At 41.0% G+C, this 13,081-nt stretch overlaps 1 protein-coding gene across 14 annotated transcripts in view; it reads right to left on the minus strand.

The window, feature by feature from the left end:
- The window catches only part of CEP44 (centrosomal protein 44), a 117,409-nt gene that overhangs the window by 36,361 nt on the left and 67,967 nt on the right, over window positions 1-13,081 (minus strand). For all 14 annotated transcript variants that reach the window (XR_012645393.1, XM_074992997.1, XM_074993008.1 and 11 more), the window contains one exon: window positions 2,567-2,716. Coding sequence is in view for 13 of the 14 variants with exons in the window: in XM_074992997.1 (XP_074849098.1) it covers window positions 2,567-2,655 (89 nt within the window). In the remaining variant the exon portion in view is untranslated. The remainder of the gene's footprint in view (window positions 1-2,566; window positions 2,717-13,081) is intronic.

Below are 13,081 nucleotides of genomic sequence, written 5' to 3' on the forward strand. Positions count from 1 at the left end.
CAGCTGAACTTTCTTTAAGCCAAATGTGAAGTATTCATTTTAAACAACTTCCACTGCATGCTATTGCTTGCACTGCACAGTGAAAAAAGGGATCTTTTTTTTCTCCCCCTCCCCCCCCCCCCGCCGCCCCCGCCCCCCAGAGGTCTAACTTTAATCAAGGCATTACAGGAAAGACTAGTGAATAGAGGATCTAATTATATCACCAAGGATGCCAAAATCTCTCTCTTGCATTTGTGCATGCACATTGGGGATTTTTGGATAATGGCCACCATCTACAAACAGATGCTACAACTTTTGTTGCAGGTAAGTTTTAATCCTTAAAAAAATTCAAACAGGCAAATTTTGCACGTTACACTTTTCATAATAATCACACTAGTACCCTGAGCCTCTAGAATTCTGTTACACTTAAGTGTGTAGCTCTCCAGAGAGCATAAGGAAAGTATGGCTTGTTTTTTTATATTAAAAAAATAAAAACATGCTTTTACAGTAGTGTTGCAGCATTTAATTAACCAAGTATACAGCACATATGTAGCCCAGTAGCTTAGGATCCACCTTCCCTCATAAGAAGCTGTTGTTTTTTCCATTTACTGACTCCTGTGGAGATACTGTGCCCAGGAGTCACACAGACAATACCACTATTCTCTTGAGCACAAGTACTTTCCCAAGTGAAACTGAAAAGGAGCATACATGAAACATATGTGCCTGTTCAGTGTCACACTATAGGGGCTGTGGCTTGGGAAATACTTGTGTATAGATGCTCTGAGGTAACCAAATGCCTGTGCTGAGATTGGCAAGACACCAATAGTGGAGGAAGAGAGAAAGACAGCGTTGGGAGGTGGGAAACTGAACAAAAGTCAGGCCCCAAAAACTGATTTCTTAGCTTTCTTACCTGATACAATAGGTCAGAGAACCACAATAAAAAAAGTTAGTTAAAATGTTCCTCCCTCCCTGTCCCATAAATTATAAAACAATGAAAAGGAGATGGTAAAGCCAAATTACACTACAAAAGTGAAGTAACTTAAATTCTATATTCATCTCTGGATTTGGGCAACACACCTTACTACTCCCTCACTGCTAAACCGTTATTTTACAAAATTATAGGGTTTAATGCCTGTTGTTTACAGGGTTAAATAGACCCTGTCATCAGTTCTAAACTGGATGTGCATCACATTTCCAAGTTACCTATCATGTTAAAGCATTGCTAAAGAAAGAAAAGGACAAATATACTTCATGCAATTTGTTACTGAGAAAGTCATCTTCATTTGCAATTACCTACACAAATGACTGGTGATACTAAAGAAAACTGAACATGCTGTATTAAATACTGAAAATTTACACTGTGACACTGTGAATTCAACAGATTATTATAATACTGAATCCATTCACTAGGAAGAAAAGTAACTTACGTGTGTAAATGAGGCAAATCATCTCAGGCAATACACGTAATAAGCTTTTCTGTGTAATCTCTCAGCACTTCTGTTGCACTTGGGACATTGCTAGAGTAGAAAATTTTACCACTGTAATTTAATCCTGCTCAGGTCTAGATGACAATGTGGAAAAACCAGCAGTGCTTTCTCTCAGTAATGAACTAGTGCCAGTGAGCACTTTAGTTAGGAGAGAGCAATGCCACTTCTACTCACTTAACTCTCTAGACCTTCACTGTTCAGAGGGCAGGGGTAAAAACACAACTGCCTTTCTACCCTTGTGCTCCCATTAATAACATTGGTGAAGCTGCACTAATGACAGGATTTTCCATAAGAGATAAATAATGCCTAGTAATCCAATCTCCAACACAGACGCTACCCTAGTGCTTCAGGAGGAAAGTGTTTCACAGAAGCCACCAGAAGTGAAATGCTGCAAAGGGTAATGTTAGTATACATGCATATGACTGCTATTCAATTTAACACCTGCAGCTGGACCAGAGTAAACACTTTAAAGCTATGTCTATACTACAGGACAGCGACAGAGTGCAGCATTTTTGTCGACAATCTTATCCTGCTCCCCACAGAAAGTTAGTCTGGGCATTCTGGGGGGCCCTCTATCCATATGTTCCTCATACTGCACAAAAGGCAAAAAAATGTACACCAGTTCCTCTGCTCATCCGACATGGAAAATTCCTTCCTGAACCAAAATAGGGCAGTCAGTTATAGCCTGAGTATATGGACAAGACCCACTACACGACTGAGAAATAACTGAGTCCTGCCCCTTCAGCATCCGATCTCTGGCTGTTGAAGGTATTTGCTAAAAGAAGTCATGGCCGGGCCATTTGCTACTGTAGACAGTCTCTACCCAGAGACCAAATACTCCATCAGCTGTGTCAAAGAGAGTATCCCACTTTTTAGGGCCCTCACAAAATTTAATATTATGTAATTAAATTATTTGTAATATACATTCAATGTAAGCTTGTACCATAACCTGCCATTAATAAACACAAGCAAAGATCATAAAACACACACTACGCACAGTAAATACAGAAGTTATTAATAATTACCAGAAATGTTTACATTCTTGTAGTCATCACAATGTACAAGCACAAGTTCAGTCAAAATATCTAATTGCCTCTTACCCTGTGTAATCAACATCTCTAGGATAGTTTAACAAGCGAAGTCCTTGTTCTAGCTTGCGTAAACTTCCTTTTAAATCTCCTGTTGCCATTATTTCACACACTATTAGTCTTTCAGATTTTGAGACAAGTTTAATACAGGATATTCTCTTCCTTGAAAAGAAAAAAAAAAAACCCAACAGTTATAAACTACAATAGGGTTACAAGTGAAGTCCATAGTTTCTTTTCCCAAGACACTAATATTTCTGACAGCAATTTTCCAAAATGCTCAGAGATGTAGTTGTTAGTCTGTAGCTTCACAAAACAAAAAAAAGCAGTCCTGTAACAACTTAATACTAATAATATTAGTCTTTAAGGAACTACAGGACTGCTTTTTTGTTTCCCCATTATGCTATTAAGCCAAGTAATTCATGTCTGCATTCTTCCTCATTCAACTAAAAGCACACAATAGAGAAGACAGGCAATAAACCAGATTTATTACTGCTAGAAAGGGAAATCAAGAGTTAAAATTCCATACTTGGGTTACTGTTTCCTAAATAGCGCAGGTGGAACAAAGACCTGCGTTTTACTCAGTGTCTGGCAGTCTGTACAACCATCTTATCAAAGGCTTTTAGCAAAGATGAGTAGTATAAAGGGAAGTGTGTAAAACAAAAAAATCTTTACCTAAATCTTATATAAATACTATACAAGCCTTGAAGCATAATTAACTGGAATAAAAATACAACAAGCTGTTGCACACAGCAGTTCTGTAGTAATTAGAGAATGGAATTTAAATTCAGTTTGGAGAAATAACGTGGAGAAAGAGAAAGAAGCTTGATGAAAAAAAGTTGTGTGTGAAATGTGTCAAGTGTGAAACACGACTATCAAGTTTTACCACCATAATTTTTGTGGTAAAGTAAAATTAGATGTAAAACCATGCCTACTCAAGAAAAGTATCTTTTTAACATTAAGACCTGTACAGGTGTTAAACAGGATCATACATCAGTTCTGTAGCAACTCAAGACCCAATATTAAAGAAAAAAATTAAAACACAAAAAATTACTGGCTGGTGTAATAAGCAGTTCACCTCACAAAAACTCCTATTCATGCAGCACTTCAGCTTTTCGAGCATATCAATAAATTACATACAGCAAAGTCAAACTGTCAAAAAACACACATGCATAATGACAGGACTAGACCGATTTGTGACAAGACTTGTATTCCACTTGTGGATCAGACCTCACTACAGTTAAAATCTGTGGTGAGACCATGCCAATCCTAGCTCAGGCAAGAAGTTGTTTAATTACTATGTAATTTTTATCCCAAGGGGAAAAAATTCCTACTACAGTCATCACATTTTTTTTCTTGACACAACCAAGTGGCCCCCTTATGCTTCCATTTTCTTCCAGGAGATTGTCCCAGAGGAATAACTAGGCTGTCGACAACCCAAAAATGTCTCAAATGTCCTGGGGTAAATATCCTGTCTTTTCCTCCCGATCCTTGGGTTCCAAAGATCAAACAGCTGATCCTCCTCCCAGGTAGAGGAACAGAAGTTCCCTTGACTTTTTCTTTCCCTCCTACAGCTAACATTCAAGATATTAGACTCCAATAATTCTGATGAAAAGGCAAAAGTTATGGTTAGAGTTCATTTTTTGTTTTCTGAACACAGTTTCTCATTCCCAGTCTGACTCCAATACAGAGATTTAGAACACCAGAACATGTGTCAGATTCTTCCTGATTTTGAAGTCAATGTGGGGAATCACTCTTCTTTCTTAGGGACTCTTCTTTCTCCTTTTCTTTCCAGCTATGTGGAAGTTAAAAAAACCCACCAGTGAGTCTCATTGAAAGAGCTACCTAAAAAATGTAGACATTCTTCTCCTTCTGGATGTAGCTTCTATTTCCCTGAGTCATTCCATATCACCATCGAGAGGGTTCAGGGTAGGTGTCTTTCCCCCAACACAATCAGTGAAACAAAATTGCCTTTGCCTATTTACACCTTAGAAGGTAGAGCAAATCTGCTGGGCATTTCAGAGTCCCTTCCACCTTGCACATGACAAGTCTTGCTCTCATGCCTAGCTGTCAGCAAACTAACAACTTATTCTTTTAAGTTCTGTGCACCTTCTTTCACAGAAGAAATGAGGCTTGTATTAATTTCACTCAGTCTTCTCTGAAGCTGAGATTCTTGCAGAGGAAAATGCCAGTCTTGCAGAGAAGTTTCAAAAACATGCACAGAGGACACACACACAGACCAAGACACAAAAGATACCTGAAATCCCACAATTTAACTTTTCCAGTAGAACATATGGAGGCTGGGAAAGCTTTTGTTATGTATGCTTTTCCAGACTGAAACTGAGAGCAAATTCTTACATGCAGAGAGGAGGTGGCTGATGGGAGGATTAGATGCCAAAAAAGAACTGAGGCTGTTAGCAGCTACACCAGGTGGACAAATTTTAAAAAGAAATTAATCTAGAATGGTGGCTTTGGATCATAGAAATTGATTTATTATATACTAATTTCAACTCTTTTTTTAAAAAATCCATGTTGCTTCACACTTTTAAATGTAGATTTCTATTTAGAGAGGCTTTGTGAAGAGCATTTGCAGCATCCTGAAAGCACGTGTTTGGAAGTTACAGGCAGCCGAACTTGGTAGTTTTCCAGAATGGTTAAACTTTGAAAGCACACATTGGCTGACAGCCCAACTTTTACAAGTCCCAAGTGAAAACAAATGGTCTGTGTTTCAGAACTCTGCATAAAATATTTGAACACAAGAAGACCTAATAGCAAACTGCCAAGCTTTCTCTATCAGTCCTTCAATGAAGAGGTTTAATTAGTAAAAGTGTGAGGCAAATTTCCAAAAGTTCAAAGAAAAATGCTGTATGTATGCAGCACCAAATTATAGAAGATGGCATTTCCCTCAGTATGCTCATTTACTACTGTGTACGTTTCAGTCACTGTAATGCCCTCTATACAAAACTGGATGCAACTTCCACAGGACCAATAACTGCACCAGAATCTAACTAATTCAGGTCATGAGAGGTACATTATCAGCAATTTAGAAAGTACGCAAATTAATGACAGGGTTTTCTTGGAGTAGGAGAGGGGATAATTTCAAAAATTACTTTTCAGTAGTTAGAATAATAAATATAAATATTTCTACAGTACAACTGTTACAGAAGGGTTTTGAAATATGGTACCCAGAACCGGACACAATACTTCAGTTCAAGCCTATTCAGTCCAGAGTTATAGTGCACGGGTGTCCAACCTTTTTTCATTAGTGGTCACATGGCAATTTTTTGTGGGTTCCAGGGAGCTGAACACAAAATAGCCCCAAACCACACACATCAGCTTAAACCTCTTGCAGTGGCAAACTACACACCACCCCCTCCGGCTTAAGGCCCCCCCCCCCCACCCCCAAACCGGCTCCTGCCTTAAAACCTCCACAGCCCTAAACTGTCCCCTGCCCACCCCGGGCTTCACTCCCCTCACAGCCCCAAACCACTCTGCCACCAGCCCCACATCCCAGCCAGGGCTCTGCTCCCAGCCCCTAGCCCCAGACACGCCACACACAGCCAGGCCTGTCACAGCAGCCAGCCCCATGAGCCAGATTCTGGCCCAAGAGATGCCTGTTGGACACCCTGGTATAGTGGAAGAGTTACTTCTTGTGACTGACTTACCACACTCCTGCTAATACATCCCAGAATAGCAGTTCCTTTTCTACAACAGTGTTACACTGTTGACTCACATTTAGCTTGTGATTCGCTAAGACACCTAAATCTCTTTAGGAGTACTCCGTTGATTGCCATTTCCCATGTTGTATGTGTGCTACTGATTGTTCCTTCCTAAATGCAGTACACCTTTCACTTCCCTAGTCTGGCACCTTCAGGACCTCAGCAGTCCCCAGCGAGGGATCTTGCTGGACCAGGGAAAGTTAATGACCTTGCCACACCTGGGGCTGACAGGAGATGCTGGTGGTCTGAACCCAGACTCGCTGCTCCTCACCAACCCTGTCAGGTAATTGCCCTCTTGCCCCAGCTCTCTGGTCCAGGAACATCCATGGCTCTGCCAAGATGAGGGATGTTGCCGGACCAGAGTGGCTCCACCTAGTTTGTTTATGAGATGATCATGTGAAACAGTATCAAAACCTTTGCTGAAGTTAAGGTATAAATGGCGATCACTTGACCCACCAGCACCACCACTCACCAAGTCTTGTTAGCCTATCAAAGGAAGCTTTCTGGGTGGTTTGACACAATTTATTCTTGACAAATACATGACGACTGTTACTTATCACCTTATTTCTACATGTTTGCAAATGGATTCCCTAATTAGTTGCTCCATTATCCTTCCTGGTACAGAAGGTAAGCTGACTTGTCTGTATTTCCCTTAAGAAAAAAAAAAAAAAAAAAAAGATGAGCACTATATTTGCTCCTTTGCAGTCTTCTGGAATCTTTCCCATATTCTGTGACTTATCAAAGTCAATTGCAAATGGGTCAGATTTCTCCTCAATCATATCTGAGTATTCTAGGGTGCATTTCTTCAGGCACTAACTCTTGAAGACATCTAATTTGTGTAAGTCATTCTTAAATTGTCCTTTCCCTATTTTAGCTTTTGATCATACCTCATGTTCTCTGTTTTAGCCATCCAGTCACCACCAACCTCCTCAGTGAAAACCTCAACATTTTCTGTTATGCTTTTTCCCATGTCAGTGAGTAACAGTACAACCCAGTCCTTGGTCATCTTCTTGCTCTTAATGTATTTGCAGAATGTGCTATGGGAGGAAACTATAAGTAGTACCATGGACAGGAACTGGAGTTTGAGTCAGGAAAACTACTCTCTCCTTCCTTCTGGAAAAAAAAAAAAAGACTGAAAGCTGGGACAGCTATCCTTTTCCTCTTGGAATCATCCATAAAATTCTGGAAGAGGACATAAATAACAAGGACCTCTATCCCACCACACTGGCCAGGAAGATGAGTTACAGCAAAGTGGTTAAAATCTTCCCTCATGACCCATCTTGTAGTTCTTGAAGAGAATGGAAAAGGATGCACATTCAAGCTTCAGACCTACCACTAACCAGAGGCTGATGAGAATGATGGAGATTCCCCTAATCAAGACGTAGAGCAGGGGTAGGCAAGATAAAACCCACAAGCTAGATCTAGCCCACCACACTGCCAGATCTGGCCCACGGATCACTCTGGCACAGAGGAACAACTACTGCTTTAAGTGACTTTCTGCTCCCTGTAGCTCTTTACTCTGGAAGCCAACAGGGAGGGGGAGTTTTCAAATGCTGCTCCTTCACCCTTGCAAAATACTGGTTTATGGCCAACATGAGCTCAGAGATTTTTGCTGGGGGTGGGAGCAGTGCGTGAAGCCTCTTCCTTCTCGCTGGTGTATGGATCAGAGAGCTAGAGGGAGCAGGCTGCTGAAGCCACCCAGATAAGTCTCCCAGCCAGAGTCTGTCACTGAAACTCCAGCCCCTCCAGCCCCCCAGTCCTCTGCCCACCCCACCCCACATAATTATAACCCTCTGCCCCCTCCTGCCCCATCAATACCCCTTCCTAGACCCTGCACCCCAATCTCCTGCCCCAGATTGCAATCCAAACTCCCGCACCCCAGTCTCCTGCCTCAGGTCACAACTTCCCCCTTCACTCAAACTTCCTCCCAGACCCCATATTCCCTCTTGCACCCCAATCCCTTACCCAAGCTCCCTCCTGCACCCAACCTCCAACCCATCATGGAAGGGAGCAACCCTTGACCACTTTCCAAATTCTTGAAGTGCCACCCGTCAAAAAAGTTATTGCCTACCTATGATCTAAAAGCAGCACACCAACAAAAAAAATCCAGGAACTGATGGGGCAGAAAAGCTGAGATTCCTAGCTTTTTTGTTTCCCCTGGTGCTGCTTCGATGTCTCTCTCTCCCCCTCTCTCCCTCCAGCTAGCAAGTTTACTTCAGAGCAGCAACTACGTGCAGTCATTTTATTCAAAACCTGAGTAAAAGTAAGACTTACACTACAGCTTCTTACCACACCCTTGCTGAAAACTGTAGAGGCTCCTGTTAGGGCCTTGGCTAAATTTCCCCCTTGTGGTCAGAAAACAGACTGCTGTATTGGACGCAACATTTGGTTATGACCAGTGTGAGTAACTTCTACAGTCTCTAAATCCAGCCTCTCTGGAACATTCCTGAAGTACAGACATTGGTCTAGCACCCTTTCTAGGGATGTTGGAATCCCAGCTGCATTAGACCCAAAGACAAGTGTTGACACCCACATGCTTCCCTGACAGCTTTAATATGCTCTCCCCAGAGTTCCACTCTCATGGTATTTCAGGTTTTATAATTTAACTTCTCAGGGACAACAACAGTTTTTAAAAGTAAGAGACTTTCCATATGAATTGAACTATTCACCCTTTACTCATAGGCAAGCATATGAGTTACAGATCTAAGCAGAAAACAAACAGCTGCACTCATGATCCTCCACCAGTTTCTTCAGCTTTCCTATGAGTTATTTGGGTCTCAGTCAGTATTCTTCAGAGAATTCAGGATCCTCCTGACATCTCCTCTTGTTCAGTCTTCTCTTCTTGGCAATAGTCCCTTTTTGCACACAAGCCCCCATGTCTATAAGTAGTTTTGATTAGGAGTCCCACTATCCCAGCCATGCTGAACTCACATCAACAGTCCACATGGTTTCAGAGGAGAGATGGGGGCATTTGAATCAGGTGCAAATCAGACCTTGGGAGCAAATGGAATGTCTCTTCTTTTCTCATCCTAGGGAGAATTTCAACTCCTACTCTTGCTATGCATACCAACTAGGTGATGTATATACCAGTTTAAACTAGCTTTTACGTGACACAAGTAGAATCATATAAAAATGGAGGTTCTAATCTACATGCAGAGTATAATCCGTTTGTTTTGATAGTACCATTAAGTTAACATGACGACAGTTTCCCATTGCCATTTCCATATTGGAAAAGTGTTGAAAATAAGTTACCCAAAAATATTCTTTTAGTGTAACTGAAATATTATTGGATCAAAAGATCTGTCAAATACATGACACCTCCACATTTTGATGGAAATCTCTTGTTTATATAGGGGTGTGTCTGTCTTACATGGAATACCAATACTGCCTCATATGTACAAAAATCAATGTTTAATTTCAATATGACAAAAAAGAAAGCTCTAGTCATAAGAATGGCCATACTGGGTCAGACCAAAGGTCCATCCAGCCCAGTATCCTGTCTGCCGACAGTGGCCACTGCCAGGTGCTCCAGAGGAGGTGAACCGAAGACAATGATCAAGCGATTTGTCTCCTGCCATCTGTCTCCAGCCTTTGACTAAAGGCTAGGGGCACCATACTTTACCCTTGGCTAATAGCCATTTATAGACCTAACCTCCAAAAATTTATCAAGCTCTATTTTAAACTCTGTTAGAGTCCTGGCCTTCACAGCCTCCTCCGGCAAGGAGTTCCACAGGTTGACTGTGCACTGTGTGAAGAAAAATTTTCTTATATTAGTTTTGAACCTACTACCCATTAATTTCATTTGGTGTCCTCTAGTTCTTATATTATGGGAACAAGTAAATAACTTTTCTGTATTCACTTTCTCCACACCGTTCATGGTTTTATATACCTCTATCATATTGCCCCTCCATCTCCTCTTTTCTAGACTGAAAAGTCCCAGTTTCTCTAGCCTCTCCTCATATGGGACCCTTTCCAAACCCTTCATCATTTTAGTTGCCCTTTTCTGAACCTTTTCTAACGCCAGTGTATCTTTTTTGAGGTGAGGAGACCACATCTGCACGCAGTACTCAAGATGGGGGCATACCATAGTTTTATATAGGGGAAGTAAGATATTCTTCGTCTTATTCTCTATCCCTTTTTTAATAATTCCTAACATCCTATTTGCTTTACTGACTGCCGCTGCACACTGTGTGGATGTTTTCAGAGAACTATCCACTATAATTCAAAGATCCCTTTCCCACTCTGTTGTATCTAAATTTGCCCCCATCACATTGTATGTATAATTGGGGTTATTTTTCCCAATGTGCATTACCTTACTTACCCACATTAAATTTCATTTGCCATTTTGCTGCCCAATCACTCAGTTTGCTGAGATTTTTTTGAAGTTCTTCACAATCTACTTTGGTTTTGACTCTCCTGAACAGCTTGGTATCATCTGCAAACTTTGCCACCTCACTGCTTACCCCTTTCGCTAGATTATTGATGAACAAGTTGAACAAGACTGGTCCCAGGACTGACCCTGGGGGAACACCACTTGTTACCCCCTTCCATTCTGAAAATTTACCATTTATTTCAACCCTTTGTTTCCTGTCTTTTAACCAGTTTCCAATCCATGAAAGTATCTTTCCTCCTATCACATGACCACCTAATTTACATAAGAGCATTTGGTGAAAGACCTTGTCAAAGGCTTTCTGGAAATCTAAGTATATTATGTCCACTGGAACCCCCTGTCTGCATGTTTGTTAACCCCTTCAAAGAACTCTAATAGATTAGTAAGACACGACTTCCCTCTGCAGAAACCATGCTGACTTTTGCCCAACAAATCATGTTCTTCTACATGTCTGACAATTTTATTCTTTACTATTGTTTCTGCTAATTTGCCTGGTACTGACGTTAGACTTACCGGTCTGTAATTGCTAGGGTCTCCTCTACAGCCTTTTTTAAATATTGGCGTTATATTAGCGGTCTTCCAGTCACTGGGTTCCGAAGCTGATTTAAAGGATAGGTTACAAACCACCATTAAAAGCTCTGCAATTTCACCTTTGAGTTCTTTCGGAACCCTTGGGTGAATGCCATCTGGTCCTGGAGACTTGTTACTGTTTAGCTTATCAATTAGTTCCAAAACCTCTTCTGACACTTCAGTCTGGGACAGTTCCTCAGATTTGTCACCTACAAAGGACGGCTCAGATTTGGGAACCTCTGTAATATCCTCAGCCGTGAAGACTGAAGCAAAGAAATCATTTAGTTTCTCTGCAGTGGCATTATCTTCCTTGATTGCTCCTTTTATATCTCTATCGTCCACGGGTCCCACTGCTTTTTTAGCGAGCTTCCTGCTTCTAATGTACTTAAAAAACATTTTACTATTGTTTTTTTGAATTTATGGCTAACTGTTCCTCAAAATCTTTTTTGGCTTTTCTTATTACATTTGTACACTTAATTTGGCAGTGTTTATGTTCCTTTCTATTTTCCTCACGAGGATTTGACTTCCGCTTTTTAGAGGATGCCTTTTTATCTCTCACTGCCTCTTTTACATGGTTGTTAAGCCACAGTGGCTCTTTTTTAGGTCTCTTACTGTGTTTTTTCATTTGGGGTATACATTTAAGTTGGGCCTCTAATATGGTGTCCTTGAAAAGTTTCCATGCAGCCTGCAGGAATTTTACTTTAGTTACCCTACCTTTTAATTTCTGTTTAACTAACCTCCTCATTTTTGTATAATTCCCCTTTTTGAAATTAAATGCCAGAGTGTTGGACTGCTGCGGTGTTCTTCCCAACACAGGAATATTATATGGTCACTATTATGGTCACTATTTCCAAGCGGTCCTGTAATAGTTACTTCTTGGATCAGATCCTGCATTCCAGTCAGTACTAGATCGAGAATTGACTCTCCCCTTGTGGGTTCCTGTACCAGCTGCTCCAAGAAGCAGTCATTTAAGGCATTGAGAAATTTTCTCTCTGAATCCCGTCCTGAGGTGACATGTACCCAGTCAATATGGGGATAATTGAAATCCCCTATTATTACTGAATTTTTTATTTTGAAAGCCTCTCTAATCTCCCTTAACATCTCAGCATCACTATCGCTATCCTGGTCAGGTGGTCAATAACATATTCCTAGTGCCATAGTCCTATCACAGGAAATAATTGCTATCCATAACGATTCTATGGAACAATTTGATTCATTTAGGATTTTCACTTCATTTGAGTCTACATTATCTTTTACATACAGTACCACTCCACCACCCGCATGACCCGTTCAGTCTTGCCAACATATTTTATATCCCAGTATGATTGTGTCCCACTGATTGTCCTCATTCCACCAGGTTTCTGCGATGCCTATTGTGTCAATCTCCTCCTTTGATATGAGGTACTCTAGTTCACCCATCTTATTAGACAGACTTCTAGCATTTGTGTAAAAGCACTTTAAAAAACTACCACTATCTATATGTCTGCCCTTCACTGATGCGTTGGATTTTTTTTTTTTTTTATATGTGACTGTTTCTCATCTGATCTGGCCCATACTTTACCATCTTCTCTTTCTGACTGAGTTCTAGGAAATCTCTATCAATGGAGTCTCATCTAAGAGAAGTCTCCGTCCGATCCACATGCTCCCCTGCACCAACCGGCTTTCCCCCATCTCTTAGTTTAAAAACTGCTCTACGGCCTTTTTAATGTTTAATGCCAGCAGTCTGGATCCACCTCGTTTTGGGTGGAGCCCATCGTTCCTGTATAGGTTCCCCCTACCCGAAAAGTGTACCCATTTCCTAATAAATCTAAACCCTTCCTCCCTACACCATCATCTCATCCATGCACTGAA

This window comes from Carettochelys insculpta, chromosome 4, assembly GCF_033958435.1.
Source record: "Carettochelys insculpta isolate YL-2023 chromosome 4, ASM3395843v1, whole genome shotgun sequence".
Taxonomy (NCBI): Eukaryota; Metazoa; Chordata; order Testudines; family Carettochelyidae; genus Carettochelys; species Carettochelys insculpta.